The 21,894-nt window shown below is 35.2% G+C and overlaps 2 protein-coding genes and 1 long non-coding RNA gene across 6 annotated transcripts; 1 reads left to right on the forward strand and 2 right to left on the reverse strand.

Annotated features, from left to right (window-relative positions):
- Window positions 1–6,145: 6,145 nt before the first annotated feature.
- On the forward strand, window positions 6,146–10,700 carry LOC110018462. Of its 3 annotated transcripts, none has more exons than XR_002293358.1 (2): window positions 6,146–6,698; window positions 10,435–10,700. It is a non-coding gene; the product is annotated as an uncharacterized LOC110018462 (long non-coding RNA). The 3 variants fall into 3 exon arrangements; XR_002293357.1 differs by having other exon boundaries at window positions 6,146–6,679; XR_002293359.1 differs by having other exon boundaries at window positions 6,146–6,679; window positions 10,455–10,700.
- A 245-nt stretch (window positions 10,701–10,945) lies between these two features.
- Window positions 10,946–12,729, reverse strand: LOC110018461 (LOB domain-containing protein 6-like). Of its 2 annotated transcripts, none has more exons than XM_020715782.1 (2): window positions 12,149–12,729; window positions 10,946–11,146 (listed from the first exon to the last, which is right to left on the reverse strand). In XM_020715782.1, the coding sequence occupies exons 1-2, from the start codon at window positions 12,681–12,683 to the stop codon at window positions 11,124–11,126; spliced, it is 558 nt and encodes a 185-aa protein (XP_020571441.1). In that variant the 5' UTR covers window positions 12,684–12,729; the 3' UTR covers window positions 10,946–11,123. The 2 variants fall into 2 exon arrangements, with proteins under 2 accessions (XP_020571441.1, XP_020571440.1); XM_020715781.1 differs by having other exon boundaries at window positions 10,946–11,152.
- Window positions 12,730–13,331: 602 nt separating this feature from the next.
- LOC110018414 (LOB domain-containing protein 6-like) lies at window positions 13,332–15,621 on the reverse strand. Its single transcript, XM_020715723.1, has 2 exons — window positions 15,507–15,621; window positions 13,332–13,830 (listed from the first exon to the last, which is right to left on the reverse strand). Exons 1-2 carry the CDS (start codon window positions 15,521–15,523, stop codon window positions 13,332–13,334), a joined length of 516 nt encoding a protein of 171 aa, XP_020571382.1. The 5' UTR covers window positions 15,524–15,621.
- Window positions 15,622–21,894: the final 6,273 nt, after the last annotated feature.

The following is a 21,894-nucleotide window of genomic DNA, read 5'->3' on the forward strand; positions in this document are numbered from 1 at the left end:
GCTCGCTCAAGCTCGGCTCGTTTACAGCCCTACTGCTGACTGCAAAAAATAATTTCATGTCTTAAAGTACCTTTCAGATACCTGAAAATCCACTTGACTGCTTCTTAATGCCGCCTTCTTGGTTTATACATGTATTTGCAGACTTGACTAACAACATTAGCCAAATCAAGACGAGTCAAGATGAGTATTTTAGAGTTATTACTGTTGAGAAATAGGGCAAGGAAAAGTAAGAATCGACACTGATCCACAATAACACACAGAGATTTAATGTTGTTCGGCAAAGATGTCTACGTCATCGGGAGCAGAGTGACGACCTTCCTTCTCCTTCAATTCATAAAAAGAAGTACAAAATACAACATCAGCCCTAGAGCTACAAACATGCATATATATAACCTTGGAGTACAATATGTAATTACAGAATTATCTATGTGTCGTACATCGGGGCGTTGCCCCCGCACCCCCAACCCACACAATGAAACTCCCCTGATTTTGATAAATTCTTCCGCTCCGCTCCAGCATATGTCCTTTATATGGTATATGAGTCATACCTAACAAATCTCCACCTTAGAGAATATCCAGCCCCCTTAGGAGAAATACATCATGGAGTTTCTTACACACTGAAGTGGGTTGGGCCACCATACTTCTCTAGCAACTGCAAACATTTAACATGTCCAAGAAATGCAAGAACTTGTTGATAGTAACTGGCTTGGTCAACATATCATCTATAATATCATAAGTATGAACCTTCTGCAACAGTATCTCACCAAAACAATTAATTCTCTGATATTGTGATACTTGACATCAATGTGTTTGGTTGTTGCATGGTACACTTGGTTCTTAGCCAGATAAATAACACTCTGATTGTCACAATGCAACTAAACTCTACCATGCTCAACGCCCAATTCCTTTACTAGCCCAACAAGCCATAAGGCTTCTTTTGCAGCTTTAACTATTGTCATGTACTCAGCTTCAATTGTAAATAATGTCACAATAGACTAAATTATTGATTTCCAGCATATTGGCCCTCCACCAAGAGTAAACACATACTCAGTAGAAGACCTTCTGTCATCCAAATCACATGCATAATTTTAATCAACGTACCACACAACTGAAGGATCATTCTACAGACTATCAAAAATAATTTCATGTCCTACAGTACCCTTCAAATACCTGAAAATCCACTTGACTACTTCCCAATGTTGTCTTCTTGGTTTAGACATGTATTTGCAGACTTGAGTAACAACATGAGATAAATCAGGACTAGTACATATCATTGCATACATCAAGCAGCCAACTGCACAAGCATATGAAACATTGCTTGTGTCTTCGATTTTTGTATCTTTCTTAAGACACTGTTCTGAAGAAAGCTTAAAATAATTTGACAATGGAGTGCTCACAGGCTTTGCTTTGCTCAACTCAAACTTGTCCAACACTTTCTCAACACATCCTTGTTGAGATAAACATAATTGTCTAGAGCATCTATCTCGATGAATCTTTATTCCAAGAATCTTCTTCGTAGGATCCAAGTCTTTCATGTCAAATTCCTGACTCAATAAAACTTTCAAACCATGGACATCATTCATATTATTTGCAGCAATCAGTATAATATCAACATACAGTAACAAAAAAATAATAGAATTATCATCAAGACTCTTCACATAAACACAACAATTATACTCACATCGCTTGTAGCCAATCTAAATCTTGTAGGAGTTAAACTATTTGTACCATTGTCTTGGAGACTGTTTCAACCCATACAACGATTTCCTTAATTTGCAAACCAGATGCTTCTGTCTAGGTTGAGTGCACCCTTCTGGCTGCTCATGAAAATTTGCTCCTCCAAATCACCATGTAAGAAAGCAATTTTAACATCTATCTGCTCCAAATGTAAGTCTTAAATAAATACTAATGCAAGCACTGTCCTGATTGAAGTATGTCTGATCACAGGAGAAAAGATTTCATCATAATCTATCACCTTCAGCTATGAAAATCCCTTTACTAAGTTGAGCCTTAAACTTTTCCCCCTTTTTTTTGATACTGCTGGTTTCCTTTTGTATACCCACTTTCACCCAATAACATTCTTTTCCTCATAAAACTAAACTAGCTCCCATGTGTGATTTTTCTGCAAAGACTCCATCTCCTAAACCATTGCACCCATTCATTTCTCTTTCTCCTGGTTGGTGATAGCTCTTTGAAAAGTTGTTGGATCATCGCTATTGATGAGAAGTGCACAAGAGACTAAGTCTTCATAACTTAATCTGCTAAGAGGTCTTATATTGGTGCGACTCTGTCTGTCTCTATCTAGATTATGATTATGCAGATCATCTGGAATGGAATCACCAGGTATTGGATTTGAACCTTCAACTCTCTCAGTTGTTTCTGGATGTTGTTCTAAATCCATCTGCAATGCATTTAAATTGAAATTGTTCCCTTATACATTGTCTTGATTTTGTTGCAACATGGACTGCTCATCAAAAATTACATCTCTGCTGATCATCATCTTCTTTGCGATTGGATCACAAAACTTGTATCGTTTCACATCTTTCTTTTTAAGCCAAAAAGATGCACTTCTTGGATTTTGCATCAAATTTTGATCTTTTATCTCAAGGTACATGCACATAAGCAGGACAACCAAAAATTCATATATGAACGAAATTAACTGGATTATCTATCCATACCTCTTCTGCAACCTTGTCACCTAACGATTCCCAAGGTGATCTATTGATGAGATAATATGTCATATTCACAGCCTCTGCCCAGAAATTCTTAGGAAGTCTTGCATTAAGTCTCAAGCATCTTGCTCTTTCAATTAAGGATCTGTTCATCATTTCTGCCACACTATTCTGTTGTGGTGTCTTCCGCATTGAAAAAGTCTCTGAATCCTATGCTCCTCACAAAACTTCTGAAACTACAAATCTGTGTACTCTGTGTCATTATCAAATCTCAAATATTTGATCTTTCTGTCAGTTTGGTTCTCCACCTCAGCTTTTCACAGCTTGAATTTAGAGAATACTTCATAATTCTACTTCAAAAAATACACCCAATTTTTCCTGGAGAAATCATTAATAAATGTAACAAAATACTAGGATCCTCCCAATGACGATTCCCTGTCAGGGCCCCATACATCAGAATGCATATAATCAAGAATTCATTCAGTTTTGTGATTTCCAATCATAAAACTGACTCTAGTCTGTTTTCCAAGAACACAGAAGTTACAAAGATCGAGCTTGCAGCTTTTAACACAATGCAACAGGTTTCTTCTATGCAATTTCATCATCTCACGTTCACTAAGATGACCCAGACGCATATGTCATAACTTTGTATTATCATCATCTGACTCCACAGAATGGACTCCACCTACAATTTTACTCCCCAACAGTTGTAGATATTACCTGCAGTTAACTTCTCTTTCATCTCATTCAGTGCACCCTTAACAATTCTGATGGTTTCTCTATCCTCATCTGCCTTAGGAATAAAATCATTTCTATGCAAAGTGCCCATGTAAATCAAATTCATCTTCAGATCTAAAATATGTTTGACATCATATAATGTTCTAACAGTGTCATCATACATCTGAATTCTGACTCCATCAATACCAACAATATTGCAATATCTATCATCACCTAAATAAACTGAGTCATAATTAGTTAACCAGTATGAAGTAAGTCACTCCCTGTTATGTGTTAGTGATAAGAGTATCCTGATTCAAGAATCCATGCATCCATAAACTGAGTTGATGAAACTGAAAGAATATCACCATCACTGCAATCTGAATTGCCATTCTGCACCACATTTACAGAATTCGATAATGCATCACGTTTCTCCTCAGTTTGCTTCTTCAGCTTTGGACAATCTCTTTGCACTTGTAGCAATGAATTGTCTTTTTGCCTTTAGACTTTGATCTGGAATTTAGCATTCGAAAACCTTCATTCTCTTTCTTACTTCCATGGTCCTGATTACCCTTAACATATAAATTGTCGGCATGAGAGTTTTCCTCAGCATTTTACTTCCGTTGGTTGTGAGCCAACAATTGCTGTAATCTAATCAACTCTAATGGTTTCTTTCCCATATGTCAGAGTAGTCACCAAGTGTTCATAAAAAAAAAGACAATGAACACAACAAAATCATTGTTTGGTTTTCATCCTCATTACTCACATCAAGCCGTGATAAATTTGTGATTATTTGATTGAAGTCATTCACGTGCTATGTCAGATCAGAACCTTCTTGCATCTTCAGCTCATACAACTTTTACTTCAGATACAATTTATTCGTCAGAGATTTGGACATAAATTGAATTTCCAATTTCTTTTATATCTCCCATGGAGATTTTAGATTCATCACGTGATACATAACCTCATATGTCTGACACAAGCGTATGGTTGATACTGCTTGTTGTTGCAATTCTTCTCAATCTTCATCCTCCATGACATCTGGTTTCGTTGCCTGCAAAGCTTTCAAGATTTCCTGTTGCGCCAATAGATCTTTTACCGTTGTTTGCCACAATCTGAAGTTATCAGTTCCATTGAACTTCACCACCTAGAATTTTGCACCAGAAATTGTCATTTAAAATTGATCCTGCAGCAAACTCTTCTGCAAATTCCTCTGTAATTCTTTGCTCAGAATCTTTCCAAAAAAATGATTGAAATGTTCTCTTAATTAAGTTTCCTTAATTAAGTTCCTCAGAAAAGCAACAAAATCTTTCTGAAAAAGGATTGAAATATTATCTTAATTAAGTTTCATTAATTGAGTTTCCCTTTATTAAATTTCTAAAAAAACAACAGAAACTTTCCGAAAAAGAATTGAAATATTCTCTTAATTAAGTTTCCTTTAATTAAGTTTCCCTTAAAAATAATTTTAAGAAAATTTCTTTTCCTGATATTTCCTTTTCCGCTTTTGTCCGCGTGCAGCAACAGAAACTTCCTTTTCCACGACAATTTTCTGAAAGAGAATATTCCCTTCCAATTCTGCTCACGCGCTCTGCCTTCCGACTGCCTATCACGTCGAACGGAGCGCTGCCCGAACCGCTTCTGCCTCCGCCTGATCTTGCGATCTCCTGCGTCGCGAACTCATGTGTCGCGAACGGAATAACCTCTGCGGAATTCCTCGACTCCTCGAAGCCGAAATCCTCACAACCTCCAAATTTGTCTATTCACAACCTCCTCTGTGAACTTTGCCTTCTCGTTTGTTCGCACGAGGAAGCCCTGTAGCAGAACTGTGATTCGCCTTTCTGTGTCGCGAACGCCAGCCGAACTTCCTCTGCGTCACCGTCAAACTGCTCGCAATCGAAGCCCCTTTGCGAACTCCTCCCGTCTGCCGCGAATCTCTATGTGTCCCAAATCTGAGATGCCAGAATTCGCCTCTCTATCACGATCCAAACCGCCGAACTCCTTGCCTCGACCGAATTCACCGAAGCCACAAAAAAACTCCGAAGCTTTTGCCGCTGAACCATAGCCGTTGATCTCCCCTGTCAAATATTCCTCCTATGCGTCGATATTTTTCTTCCCTGCCCTAGAATATCTCTCTGATACCACATGTGAGAAATTAGGGCGAAGAAAAATAAGAATAGACACAAATCCATAAAAAAACACATAGAGATTTAATAAGTTTTGACAAAGATGTCTACGTCCTCGGGAGCAAAGCGGCGATTTTTCTTCAATTCAGAAAAAAGTACAGAATACAACATTACACTTATGATTACAAATATGCATATATATATATATATATATATATAAACCTAGAGTATAATATGTAATTATAAAATTATCCCATGTACCATACCGCAGGGTGTTGCCCAGCACCCCCAACCCACACACAACAAAACTCCCCCGATTTGAACATATTCTTCTGCTCCGCTCTAGCATCTGTCGCTTATGGTATATGAGTCATACTTAATAATTACACGGTTTAGAGAATCTACAGTTTCCGTTAATATTTCTTCCACACACCTAGAGATACCTCCAGAGTCTGGAAAAATTTTTTTTAGAAAAATTATTCCATACGGTTTGATTTTCGCCGTTCATAACAGTAAAGATGTATGATGGTGGGCATTATTCTGATTTTCTTTTTTTTAATTAACCTTAGAGATCGGACACGCATTTCTGCATTTTGTGCATGATGTGGAATAATTTTTCAACTTTTGGGCCCACCATTCTCCCTGTCCATTTCTCAACCGAACCCCACGCAAAGCTGCCGAGGCTCTCCCTTCTTTCTTCGATCTCCCTCCGACAAAAATCGCAAAATCCTTCGCCCCTCCTCTCGTCCAAATGGAGGAGCAAGGTAAGCAGTAAAACAGCACACTCACTACACTCCACTCCTCCATCTCACGGTTTGGAACGGTTCCCTCTCTGTCTTTTTCACGCTATTCCCTCTCCCATCCTCCTCTGCCCGAGAGCTGCTCTTCCATTCATAAAACCTCTCCATTTTTTCTCCCAACCAAAAACAGAAACCAAGCACTCCCTATTTCCTTCCCGCTTCACTCCCACCAACAGCCACCCACCTCACTCCCACTCCTCCCCCATCTCTCTAGCCGTCAGACATACCTTATATGTTTGTTAGGTACGACTCATATATACCAGACAAGGGCCAGATGGAAGAGCACGGTAATTTTGTAATTGCAGTAAAGGTTATATAAAGAGGAGTCGAATGAGCGAAATGGCCCACCTTAATCCACCTCGTGAAGGTATACATGTATTTCTTAAGTAAGTATGTTTTCTTAATTTCTCTTCATGTAAACGTGTTGGATGTCTAAATTACTCATTCAACTGAAATGTTTGTGTAAATTATGACAAATTATATATGTGGTTGCTTTTGATCATCTAAGTTATGCATTCTTGCATAGGCTTTATGACCTCATTCCACCTATCTAACAAAATGCTTGTGGAGAATGTGATGGATTTCATATTGCTTGAATTAAATTCCATAGGTTGATTTTTCTTGTGAATTTGCCTCATTCAATTTCATTTGTGTTGGAAAGATCATGCATATGTATCACATCAGTTATACTGCTGACATTTCTTTTCAATCATCTCTTTTGCGTTTAAAAGGCAAACAAAGGAGGGAGTTTTTAGGTACATACCACATGACTCCTATGTATTTGCATATCTAACAACTTCACTTGAGTTTCATATTGTTATAATCAAACTATCTTTGAAGATGCGTGCTTCGTTTTTTTTTTAAAGTCAATTACATTGTATTTAAGATTTGATATAAAAATTGGAATATTAAAATCTAAATTTCAGATATGCGAATGCAGAGGAATTGCGTGGTAAATACATAAATGATCTCATAGAGGCTTGGATATCCCAAAATACGATTCATTTGTGTATTATTCATTGATTCCGGAAATTTGATTGAAGTTTGACTGTTTTACGTTGGAATTTAATATAAGAATTGCACATGACATTATTCTTATGTTTTTACATATCCCTCGCAAAAAATTAAATATTTGCATGCATATCACTCAATTCTTATCCATTTGCATATCCAGCATATAAACTTCAATCTTTGCATGCATAAATTTATTAATTTAGAGGATCTTCCTGCCAAAAGTTTGCCACCAAATAGCCTCCAAATAAGCCACCAAACAGCCCCTTTAATACCACCCAAACCTATATCAAATCAACAATGAATCAGCTCTTGAATCCATTTGAAATGTTGTTGGAATCCTGCTGCTAGACAGCTCATAGAAAGCCTTAAAACTTGCTAACGCCCTGCTGAAATGCTTCATAAAATCTGCTCGAATCCTGAACAAAACTCTGTGAAACCTTACAACCAAATATCTACTCGAGGAGGAGTCGAGCATGCTAAGCTCTTGATCCGGACTGCCCTCACAAAGGTGTAAACTTAACTTAGTCAGATCTAACTTATTGGAATCTTACAAATTTCTTGCACTCATTTAAATATTGCGTACATATTAAAGTTAAAACAAAAAAGAGAAGCCTGTAGACTACAGGATACGGATTAGCGTCAGACTCAAATTCGATGCAAAATTAGTGTCCGATTTACATCCATTTAGCGTCGCACGTTGTTTTAAGATTGAAAATTTTGACACAGAAGATTTGCATCAAGCTCCGAGGATAAATCAACCCAATAGCACCAGAATAGCGTCAGAATGTTCGGACGCTAAAATTACTTAATAATGTCGGGACATTCCTTTTTTACATTAAAAAAACCATACATTTGCAAAGTAAAATTATTAAAGTTTGTTTTTTCAGTAGCATACATTTTCTAACAGATCTGCATCTTTTAGTCTCTTTTGGTGCACATATTTCTTAAAAGTCTCCCATAAATAACAAAAATAATTATGATGTCCAGTCCAAGAAAAGGCCTCTGCAACCACGGATCAAACCAGAATGCTTATCTAACACCATACAAAGATCTTGTCTTGACCTAATGCTTTCAATGGAGGAATGCAGGTTACGTAAAAATCACATCCATGAATCATTTGATTTAGACTGAACTATACAATTGAAGTGAGAATAGACTGTTATTAGCATTGATACCAATATCAATTAAGAGTATTCCTCTATGCTTTTCTAATAAAAATGTACCATTAAGACTTAACACTAGACAACAGTGGCACCAGCCTCAAAGTGATGGTTCAAAAATCCAAAACAAACTTTTAAAATGATGCTGGGGTAAAATTAATTCTATAAATAGAGTTGGTCGTTATATTTCTGATAAATTCCATAAAATGATACAAATGCTTATATTACTCTTCTCAACTACTAAATATTATTCTAATTTTATTTCACCTTACATCCGAAGTTTTCATATATATGACTCAAGCTAAATTTGGCTTCAGTATGCCCAATTATTTTGCTTAATTTTATATCTATTTGGTGACGTATGCATAGAATTATAAAATGACAAATAAATTTAGAAGTTCATTGTTTGTGATCTCTTTTGCATACTTGAATGACTACATATATGTAGACATATAATGGTTGAGACACGCCATGCATCTCTTAAAGCTTATTTTTTTGTAGCATATGAATACCACCCCTAATGTCTTATTACATAATCATGATGAGCATATGTAATTGATAATTTAGATATATTTAAAATGAATCTCTTATATTCAATATATTGCTAATGGATCATGTATTTAAGGTCTTATGTAATACAAATTTTTTTTGTAAGATCATACCAACATGCAAATTAAAAGAAACTAAACTCTTCGTGTTTTCTATATGATGGTCAAAAGGACCATCAAAATTAACATATGCATCCCACATTTGAGCATTTTGATAAAATTGAGAAAAATCATTATTAGATATAATTTGATTAAGAAATTTATTTAATGCAACATCATGTAATATGTCATTCCTTCTTAACCTGGTTGAATCTATAATGTCTAAATTATCTAAATCATTAGAATCACTTTATTTAGAGTTTGGCCAGATAAACTATCATCTGTTTTTTATATTTTTTCTCACATACTGCTCATGGATGCATATATTTGGTGAGTAACTTTTATATAGTTTAGGCTCATTAAAAAATTCTATTTGTGTGAGCATACTATATTTTGACGTGCTAGCATCAATGGGTTAGGCCTTGAAGTAGTTGGCCTGCATGTAAAAAATAATAACATTTCATTAATCTAATGCACAAATAATCTAAAATATAAAATTTTATGCTTTTACAAAATATGCACTCACATTTGAATCACACAATTAAGCTCTGTTGACTCTTGACTCATCTAATAAGACATTATTGTGATTCATGAAAACTTACTAGCTTACTCACATTTGTTGGTATATTTCCTTGAATTGATTATACTTTAACGTATATTACCAGAGAGTGCATATGTTTCTGATATTGCTGTTTCACATGAATCATAATCTGTTACATGTGTGACCATAAATCCAACACTTATTGGGAAGTGACAAATAAGATGAACATCATACTCATTAACATCAAGTTTAAATGCTGAAGAATTTGTTATTTTAACTTATCTTGATTGTCGCCCACTTACACTTGTATCACTTTATTTTTTCCACAAAATTAGGAAGGTGTGAGATCACGTGTAAACAATGCAAATTTAATTAATGAGTTTTACATAAATGTATACATGTGTTCTAGGGTAAGTTTTTCCATCCTTTGTGTTGGACATGTGATTAAAATTTTATAAAATCAATTTTAGGGTATATGCACCTCAATAAAGCTATTTTGAGGGAAGTTCTTTAACTTTTATTCTATAGAATAGTGTGTATAATCCTCTAAACTAAAATTTAAAATCATACACCACATATGCAAGACTTTCAGGGCATGTTCTTCCAATTTTATGCCTTAAGTATGAACAATCCTATAAACTTGTATTAGGACTATACGCATATATACATGTCTTTCATGGAATGCACTTCAATAATTTTTAAATGCAAACAAGTGTATAAAATCTTGCAACCTCAATTCATGGTTTTTTTTCTCTTAAAGATGGACTGCAATATTTGCAGTCCCCCCAAGCTGATAATGTGTTATTCAAGGCGAGTCTTAAACCCGAGCACCAAGGTACTTACAACACCGCTGCCAACTGAAGTGCCAACCAGTTCGGCTTTACACACCTATGATGGTTTATTTGGAGCATATTTTCTTTTATTTATGATTATTACACATGGGTATGCATTCCCTTAATAGCTACATATCACTTGATTTCAAAAATAAAACCCTCAATGATAATATCATGCAAAGAATTGTAAGCATCTCTACTAAGATATCTTGCTTTTGAATGCTCATCCAAGTATTCATATTCACTGCTACACTTTACATACAAATTTATTTTATCACGTATGCCAGATCCGCTCTGCACATACATGTAACACATGTAATATGTCTTCCTTACCATGATACTCTACTAAAGTCGATGTTAACATGATAAACATAGTCATTAATGCAATCATCCAACACAATCATTTATTAACAAACAAACATAGAAATAAGACTTAAATTTGCTAAAATCAAAATTAGTTTATATTTATAAAGTACTTAATATTCATATGGAAATTCACCTAAGAAAATTGCTAAAAAGAGAGGTTGGGAACCATTAATGGACTTGGAGGAGAAAGAAGGTTTACAAGTAGCAGTAGAAGTGCATGTAAGCCTCTTCATCGGCTTCCTCACTTCAGCTATGGGAGATAATCCCCAACTCCTGCAACTAAAAAAAAATTATAAAATTAGTCATTAAAAAGGGGATATTTGCATATGTACATAACATAATTAATTCTTATGAATTTGTATATTTAGCGCTTAAACCTCAGACTTTATAGTCTTAACAATCAAATCTTTAACATCACATCAAAGATATCATTTTGTTGATTTTTATGTAGAGATTTATAACATCAATGTGTTATAAATATAAATATCAAACTTTAATGTATACCCAAAGCTTTCTATTTACAAATCAACCACCCTATTTCCTCCATTTTTCAAAATTTCACTCAAATATCAAAATTCATGTAATGACCCAACCTGTATGTTTCATTTTTATAAAATTTTCAATAATTTGATCGTGACACGCGTAAATACTTCAGTTCAGTAGTTCAAAAAAATCACTTGGGTGGCTAATCTGAAAATATCAATCTTTCAGGTGGTCTTTATCTAACTATCCCAAAAAAATTATTAAATTTATTTCTCAAGTCTATGCTAAATGCTCTCTGCAAGAAAATGGTTGATTTTTTTATAATAATTAAAACTTTTGTTACTTTAATCTTCACTAACAAAATAATGATACCAAAACAAATAATCTATTTGAAGATTAAACTATTATAATTTGGATTTATTTCATTATTATTATTATTATTATTTAGGCCTCTAACTATGAACACCTTAAAATCATGATAAAGCCTTAAAACTAGAAAAATATTCCGTTTAGACGACCAACCACTGGCAGCCACGTCGTCTGTCCATGACGTGAATGGTGACATGACTGTCAGAGATTGATTGTCCGGATGGAAAATTCTCTAATAAAACTAAGTGTAAATGAGTGAAGTTAGAACCGTCTTAGATTTGAGCTTAAACTTACTTGATTAATCGGGATCGAGCTCAAGCTTAATCTCAATTCTATGAGTCCGAAAAAACAGGGACAACCATGAATGTGAAGTTTCACTTATTAATATATTCTCACTTGTATATAAAATTTTAAATAAAATACCTCCACAATACCCCTCATCATCTCCTCCGGCAGCCTCCGCCACTCCCAGCTGCCCACCAAACGAACCACCGGTCACTAAACCGGAATCATCAACCGCCCCGCTGCCACTCGCCGCCATCATCATCATCATCATCATCATCCTTTGCTGCTCCTGCATCCCCGCAGCCATCTCCAACCCCATCAGCTCCCCCCACGCGCGCGACAGATCGGACTTGAGCCTCTGCAGTTGATCCTCCAGCACGAGTATGATGCCCACGCAGCCGAAGACGGGATCGTGGAGCCGCATCTGGGCTTCGTAGACGAGGGATAGCACCGCGTCATCGCGCAAGTTGGGAGGCAAATCGTTGAGGAGTTTGGCGATGTTGCTGGCTCCGAAGACTCGGTGCACGTCGGCGAATTTGTGGGGTTGGTTGGAGGGGAAGTGAGGGGCGAAGATGCAGTTGGGCTGGCATTTTCTGCGCAGGAACTTGCAGCCCGCGCATGGCGGGCGCGGTTCCCTGCTCATTGCTGCCCTCTCGCCTGATGATTGAATCATTGAGCTAAATGGAAGACAAAAACATTAAGATGAATGCGAAGAATAGCATATGACAATAGATGTTGAGATGGAAAAAATATTAGTCCAGATAATTTGATGTCAGTATGACAATATTAAACACACTGTATCGTTTGCACGGTAGTGTGGTGCAATCTAAGTGATATAAAATTTTCTCATAGAAATGAAAATTAAATAGGAAAAATTTTTCTCTACAAACAATTAAAATCATATCTATTTAAAATTGTATGTCAGTGAACCCCACTTTTAATTATTTTTTTATTTTAAAAATATGATTGGAGTCCGTGCACAGCTTTGCGTACGGGCTCCGCACAAAATTTTTCCCATTAAATAGGCTTGAGAACAAATGCGGAGAGCATATAGATTGAAGTGCGGCGGAGTAGCTCACCAATGGCGAGATTGCATTAAGATCAATAAGAAGAACAGCAAACGACAATAGAAGATTTAAAAATGGAAAAAATATTACGTCTCGATAATTTGATGTCAGCATAGAAACGTTGAACGCACTATACGGTTTGCACGATGGTGCGGTGCGATCTACGCCACGTAATATTTTTTCATAGAAATGAAGATTAAATTGGATTGAAAAAGATTGCAGAGAATATATAGAATGGAGTGCGGCGGTGTAGCTCACCAGCGATGCCCACCAAACGAACCACCGGTCACTAAACCGGAATCATCAACCGCCCCGCTGCCACTCGCCGCCATCATCATCATCATCATCATCATCCTTTGCTGCTCCTGCATCCCCGCAGCCATCTCCAACCCCATCAGCTCCCCCCACGCGCGTGACAGATCGGACTTGAGCCTCTGCAGTTGATCCTCCAGCACGAGTATGATGCCCACGCAGCCGAAGACGGGATCGTGGAGCCGCATCTGGGCTTCGTAGACGAGGGATAGCACCGCGTCATCGCGCAAGTTGGGAGGCAAATCGTTGAGGAGTTTGGCGATGTTGCTGGCTCCGAAGACTCGGTGCACGTCGGCGAATTTGTGGGGTTGGTTGGAGGGGAAGTGAGGGGCGAAGATGCAGTTGGGCTGGCATTTTCTGCGCAGGAACTTGCAGCCCGCGCATGGCGGGCGCGGTTCCCTGCTCATTGCTGCCCTCTCGCCTGATGATTGAATCATTGAGCTAAATGGAAGACAAAAACATTAAGATGAATGCGAAGAATAGCATATGACAATAGATGTTGAGATGGAAAAAATATTAGTCCAGATAATTTGATGTCAGTATGACAATATTAAACACACTGTATCGTTTGCACGGTAGTGTGGTGCAATCTAAGTGATATAAAATTTTCTCATAGAAATGAAAATTAAATAGGAAAAATTTTTCTCTACAAACAATTAAAATCATATCTATTTAAAATTGTATGTCAGTGAACCCCACTTTTAATTATTTTTTTATTTTAAAAATATGATTGGAGTCCGTGCACAGCTTTGCGTACGGGCTCCGCACAAAATTTTTCCCATTAAATAGGCTTGAGAACAAATGCGGAGAGCATATAGATTGAAGTGCGGCGGAGTAGCTCACCAATGGCGAGATTGCATTAAGATCAATAAGAAGAACAGCAAACGACAATAGAAGATTTAAAAATGGAAAAAATATTACGTCTCGATAATTTGATGTCAGCATAGAAACGTTGAACGCACTATACGGTTTGCACGATGGTGCGGTGCGATCTACGCCACGTAATATTTTTTCATAGAAATGAAGATTAAATTGGATTGAAAAAGATTGCAGAGAATATATAGAATGAAGTGCGGCGGTGTAGCTCACCAGCGACGAGATTGCATTAAGATGATAGCATATGAGAATAGAAGATGTAGAAATGGAAAAAAAAATGTTACGTCCTGATAATTTGATGTCAGTATGGCAACATTGAACACATTATACTGTTTGCATGATGGTGTGGTGCGATCTAAATCACATAATATTTTCTCGTAGAAATGAAGATTGAATAGGATTGAGAACAACTGCAGAGACTATATAAAGGGCGGCGGAGGGGCTCACCGGCGGCGAGGTTGCAGAAGAATAGAATATGACAATAGAAGATGTTGAGATGGAAAAAATACAACGTCCGGATGATTTGATGTCAAATGAAGATTAAATAGGAAAAATTTCTCCCTACAATTAATTAAAATAATCTCTATCCAAAATTGTATGTCAGTGGACCCTACTGTTAATTATTTTTTTTTAATTTAAAAAATGTGATTGGAGCCCGTGCGTAGCTTTGCGTATGGGCTCCGTACAAAATTTTTCCCATTAAATAGGCTTGAGATCAAGTACCGAGAGCATATAGATTGAAGTGCGGCGGAGTAGTTCACAAATGGCGAGATTGCATTAAGATCAATAAGAAAAATAGCAAATGACTTATAAAAGATTTAAAAATGGAAAAAATATTACGATAATTTGATGTCATTATTGCAGCATTGAATGCACTATACAGTTTGCATGATGGTGTGGTGCGATCTACGCCACCTAATATTTTTCTCGTAGAAATGAAGATTAAATTGGATTGAAAAAGATTGGAGAGAATATATAGAATGAAGTGCGGCGGTGTAGCTCACCAGCGACGAGATTGCATTAAGATGATAGCATATGACAATAGAAGATGTAGACATGGAAAAAAATATTACGTCCCGATAATTTGATGTCAGTATGGCAACATTGAACACAATATACTGTTTGCATGATGGTGTGGTGCGATCTAAATCACATAATATTTTCTCGAAGAAATGAAGATTGAATAGGATTGAGAACAACTGCAGAGAATATATAGATTGAAGGGCGGCGGAGGGGCTCACCGGCGGCGAGGTTGCATTAAGAAGTGGAAATCTGAGAAGGAGATGATGGCTTATTCTAGTTTTTTTTTTACTTTGGCTGCTGTGGGGGCTGGGTGTTTGCATTTAAGGTTGTTGCACTTGGAAATAATATTACAAAAACAAATGAAATAATTACGTTGCGCTTTTGTAGCAACGATAATTGTGGAACGTTGTAACAGATCTGGTGATTGTACAAATTTCAAATTTGCAGATTTTCTATGGTTCAGTTAGTTTTTAGCAGCCGTCGAATCCTTAATTCAAAAAAAAAAGAGAAGAGGATTATTAGATAAATTGCACCCACGACATTTCTATTTACATAGCGCACAAGCGTTATTTATTTTTAAACTACGGAATGTATTTAAGTGCGTCATGATCAGGGGAAGATATTCTGTGATTGTCCGGACAACCAACTACCGATCGTCACGTCGCCTGCTGATGATGTTTATGACGAAATAGAGACCAATGGTTGGCCTGGACGGACCATCATAAAGTTGAGAATTTGATAAAAATAAAAAATATGAGTTGGATGTTTCATCATGAATTTCGTCATTTGAGTGAGAGTTTGAGAAGTAGACAAAAATGGGTGCTAGTTGTAAATAGCAATATTTGGGGTGCTATGTAGGTAAAATGCCCCCACAAATTTTGAGGATTTATATCGGTTTGATTTGCCTTTAAAATGGGTGCAATATGTAAAAAAGGCTATGCTTGATACACACGTTTTAATTTATTTATTACTTCTCAAAATAAATTTATAAATTAAAGTATTGATGTGCTCTTTTTTTTTTTTTCTTTTGTAATTGTGCAAAATGTGACAAAAAATTTTGTGGGTCCCGCAAACCATCTTATAAGAAAATTATGAGCATATGAACTGATACTATATAATTAAGAAATTTGTGAGTGTGCGGATGGAGGCTTTAGAAGAAAAAAAATGAGCATGCATGCGAATTGAAGGCTTCGAACATTTGATCAATCTTATAATAGTATTTAGATTGCAATTTGTGTTTATTGACTCATTTTAATTATTTTATTTTCTATGTTTTAGTTTTTTGTTTGTCAAAGCTTTCCACTTGTAACTTTAGATTTTATATAGCGATTTCTCCTCATCTACCTGTGATTTTTCCCATCTGGGTTCTCCATATAAAATTAATGTGTTCTTTCATTTGTTTATTTTATTACTCTTTACATTGAATCAATATCAAGTTATAACAAGTGATATCAGAGATAAGTTTTGTTCTCGACGATGATAACAATTAAGTATGACATTCCTCTTTTAGATTAAAATACTAGATTTTTACTTCGGTGGTTTAAGATGCGAGTTGTCTTAGCATAGATGAACCTAATTGATGTACTACTTGGATTTGAAATGTCACGACCGAACCTAATATAACTCATATAAACTAATATATTATATCATATCGAGTGTGCAATAGATTATTTAGCGCAAGATCTATTTAAAAGAATTTTTTTTTATCTTCTCATTTTCTTTACACAGAGCCACTAAGTCACCAATAATAGTATAAAGAAAGCTAAAGACCATTATCATTTCATTTTCCATATATACAAAAAAATTATTTACATCCAAAACATTATATACATTGATCATGATTTTCCAACAAAATATACAAATTTATCATAATCTCAAAATACATATATTAAAATACATCTCTATCACCAAGTACTATCAGCTCATCTTACTGGATTCTTACCATTCTTTAAAAACATTTAAAAACAATCAGAGTAAGTGAACAACTCAATAGGTTACACGAAACATACAATTGAAATCAAAGCACAAAAATAGATCAATATACGTGATTGATTTATTATCACGTCATATATGTTGAACAAGTAAGTATGTAAGTTGTTGAACATGCATATGTATACTATAAATATCTACACTATGGTATCAAATCAAAATAGTAACATTATTAAATTGAATATAATCAAACGAAACAATCATCACACATATAATATACAAGTTAAGTGATCTGACTAATCATACGTGATATTTTCCCTATACCAATTATAATAAGTTAGTGCAATATCATATCTTATTATGTCAGTACTTTCAAACTATCAAAATAGTCAATTAGGTGACACTGTACACGAGAGTTGTCAATCGTTGAGTTTCCACTGGTAATATAGTGGGTATAACTTTAATTGATTATAGTTATGTGTTCTGTATAACCATTTATATTTAACTCATTTAGTTTTTACCTAGTGAGTTTGCTTTTTAAAGACACTTTTTATGTCATAATTTTTATATTATTAGTTGTACGCTACACCGTGCCTAGGTTATTGTATAACCCTTACTTATTATGACATGAATCATTTTGATCATCGTGTAACTGCTAGGGCTGCCCCTGGAAGTGACGCGCTATACAGCCTGAATACAGTGAAAAGTGTGCCCGGGTTTAGTGTCAAATAAGCAAGGGTTCCCACATTACGGACGAATGTGGGTGAAGAAGTTAGTCCATGAAATTGATGAAACTAATATTAGAATATGATCTTGGAATATAGGTGCTCTCAATGGTAAATTAATGGAATTAGTTGATATTACGATTCATAGGTAAATTAATATCTTATGTATTCGAGAAACTAAATGGGTTGGAGAAAATACTAAGGAGATTGATAATTTAGGTTTTAAACTTTGGCATTCTGGTAATAGTCTCACTAGAAATTGTGTAAGTGTAATTATAAATAAGAGTTTAAAAGATAATTTTGTAAAAATTAATAGAGTTGGAGATAAAATTATAGCCCTTAAGATTATCATTGATACTAAGATTTTTAATATTATAAGTGTTTATGCTCCTCAAGTAGGTTTAGATACAAGGGTCTGAAGATAAATTTTTGAATGACTTGGAAGACTTAATACAAATGATACTTATTGAAGAAAGAATTTTTATTGGTGGAGATTTAAATAGACATGTCGGTAGAGTGGTAGAAGACTTTAAAAATGCTCATGATGGCTATAGTTTTGGAGTAACTAATGAAGAAAGTAGAGTTATTTAAAATTTTGCTTTAGCGTATGATTTTGTTATTAATAATATTTTATTCAAGAAAAGAGATGAGCATCTTATTGCTTATAAGAGTGGATCTAATAAAACATAAATTAATTATTTTCTTATGAGAAGAAGAGATCGTCGAGATTGTAATGATTGTAAAGTCATTCCTAGTGAGAATTTAAATACCCAACATCGTTTATTAGTTCTATATTTTAAGATGAAGAGTTGTAAAATAAAAAAAAAAAACTATGACTCATCATTGTAGAATTAGATGGGGAAACCTAAAAGACAAATAAAATTATTTTATGAGTAAAATTCAAGATTTCAAAATTTGGGAAGTTTATGAAGAAACAAATGTTATGTGGGATAAAGTAACAAACACTATTAAATAATTAACAAAATATGTGCTTAGAGAACTGAGAATAAAAATAGTTGGTGCTGGAATAATAATGTGCAATAAGACATAAAATATAAGAAATTATGTTATAAAAATTGGTTTAAATGTAAAAGTTTAGAGAACTGGGAAAAAATATCAAACGACTCGCAGGGAGTCTAAAAGAACAATCTGTGAGGCTAAAAATTCTGTTTTTAGTTATATTTATAATAGATTGGATACTAAGGAGGGTGAAAAATATATGTATAAACTATCCAAACAAAGAGAAAAGAAAAATAAAGATTTAACTCAAGTAAAGTGTATTAGAGATGAAAATAAAAAAATACTTTTTAAAAAAAAAAGATATTCAACAAAGGTGGGTGAGTTATTTTGATAAAATTTTTAATGAAGTTTCTGAAAAAATGATCGACCTTAGTGATCTTAATATCGTGAATAATAATAAAACGTTTCATTTTTATCGTCGCATTAGTAAAAAAAAAGTTGAGGAGGCTTTAAAGAAAACCAAGGCTGGAAAGTCTGTAGGACCTGATGAAATCCCAATTGAAGTGTGGAAATAATTAGGAGATTTGAGAGTTTCTTAGCTTACTTTTACCATCGCATTAGTAAAAAAGAAGTTGATGAGGCTTTAAGGAAAACCAAGGGTGAAAAGTCTATAGGACCTGATGAAATCCCAATTGAAGTGTGGAAATAATTAGCTAGGAAATTTGAGAGTTTCTTGACTTACTAAACTCTTTAATAATATTTTAAAAACTAAAAAGATGCCTGAGAAGTGGAGGTGACCGGTAGGTCTATCATGAAAGCTATACATTTACTAAGAGATTTGATGGAGAAGTTCAAAGAGAATAAGTTGAATCTACATATGATTTTTATTGATTTAGAAAAAGCTTACAATAGTTCCAAGAGATATCCTTTAGAGAGTTCTAGAGAAGAAATGTGTTGATATGAACTATATTCAAGTCCTGCATATGACTTATACTAGAGTTGTTACTTATGTTCAAACTGAAGGAGGATCGACCAAATATTTTCCTATTTCTGTTGGATTACATTAGGGATCGGCTTTAAGCCCATATCTTTTTGCTTTAGTTATGGATGGTTTACTGGACATCTACAAGAGAATGTACCTTGGTGTATGTTTTTTGCTGATGATATCCTTCTCATGGATAAAACGAGAGAAAAAGCCAAGAAAAACTTGAATTAAGGAGGACTACATTGGAGTCTAAAGGCCTTCAGTTAAGTAGAACTAAAATTGAATACATGGAATGTAATTTTAGTAGTAGTAGCTCTCGTGACAGAAGTGTGACTTTGGGTGATCAAATTATTAAAAGGTGTGAACGATTTAGATATCTTGGGTCATGTTTAAAGCGATGGTGATATAGAGGGGGATGTTAATAGTAGAATTCAACTTGGTTGGTTGGAGTGGAGGAATGATTAGGGCCTTTTGTGTGATAGAAAAGTGCCGCTTAGACTGAAAGGAAAATTTTATAAGACGGTGGTGAGACTTGCAATGCTCTATGGTGCTGAATGTTGGCCTTTAAGAGAGAAGCATAATAATAAGTTAACTGTTGTCGAGATGAGAATGATTAGGTTGATGAGTGGCTTTACACTTAGAGACAATGTGAAATGAATATATCTGCGATGGGGTTGGTGTAGCTCATATGACCGACAAAATTAGAGAAAGTCATCTTAGTTGGTTTGGTCACATTAAACGTCGACCATCTGTCGACCATATTAGGAGAGTAGATGTTTTAGATTCGACTTGTATTAATAAAGACAGAGGTAGACCTAGGAAGACTTGGGCTTAATGTATAAAAAATGATCTTAATTTACCAGAACTAAATAAAAATATTACACTAAATAGGACGTAATGGAGAAAAAGGATTCATGTAGCCGACCCCACGTAGTGGGATTAAAGCTATGTTATCGTTGTAGCTGTACGCAATCTAAAGAGAATTTCTAAACCCATGCGTTAGATATAATTTTTTGAGGTGTGTAAGATTAAAATTATTTTAATGATTTAACAGAATGGTTAATTTTTATTTGCATTTTGGTATATAATTAATGCTTATTATAGGGTTTAGCTGCCCTAGTAATCCTCATTTATGGAAAAATATAATCGAAATCATGCTTAGAATATGATAGTTTGAGCAATATACATATTTTACTTCTTTTACTCACATGTGATATATCTCTCAAAATTATAAAGACGTTCATAAATGAAAAGAGATTAGTTGGTGTTGAAGAGTAATTCAAAGCGGAGACAGTAGAAGAAGGATTAAACATGTTTGGTTAAAATAGTTTGTTTGATTGATTCAATTTATTTCAAATTTATATGGTATTGGGCATCTTTTTATGAATCTTGAGAAAATTCAACGAAATAGGAGACAAAAGTGCGATCAAGGATGACCCACATAAGGAAGGCTAAATGACTGACCAATAGTTGGTCATTTGGGTTTGGACCTGAAGGCTGAATGTAGATCGCGGAAGTCAAAGACCAAGATCTATCAAATCAAGAGAAGGCATCAGCCTAACCCTAGCACCAGCATCACCAACTGCCTTATAAGAGCCCCAGGATTCTTCATAAGGAGATCGAGGGTGATGCACACCAAAATCACCCCTAAAAACCTTTCTCAAGGGGGTGAGCTACCTGTCGTATTATGATGATTCATCATTTTCTCGACAACCAAGTTTCATATTGGGAACATAAGTTTCTCGCATAGGGGACAATAGTAGATAGTTAGGCCAAAGAAGTCAGCCAACTGACCTAAGCTGACTGAACGAAGTCTGAACGACCAAAGATCGACTAGAGCTGATTGATACCCCAACTCAATATAGCCAACCGACATACCTTGTTGAACTAAGGACTAACAAGCTCAGCTGACCAAACAATAGGATAGCCGAGCTAAAAGCTTCATTTGAATTGGATTGTATGTATGTAAACACGCCCTAGGCTTAGGGAATTGTTTACATACATACA

Source organism: Phalaenopsis equestris, unplaced genomic scaffold (assembly GCF_001263595.1).
Source record: "Phalaenopsis equestris unplaced genomic scaffold, ASM126359v1 Scaffold000022, whole genome shotgun sequence".
Taxonomy (NCBI): Eukaryota; Viridiplantae; Streptophyta; class Magnoliopsida; order Asparagales; family Orchidaceae; genus Phalaenopsis; species Phalaenopsis equestris.

What these genes read in the sequence shown, in the direction of transcription:
- LOC110018461 (XM_020715781.1), bottom strand. Translation starts at nt 12,683, where the DNA reads ATGATTCAATCATCAGGCGAGAGGGCAGCAATGAGCAGGGAACCGCGC. An exon ending in TGATGAGGGGTATTGTGGAG is followed by an intron (nt 11,153 to 12,148) that starts GTATTTTATTTA and finishes ATTTTTTTTTAG; the next exon opens with TTGCAGGAGTTGGGGATTAT.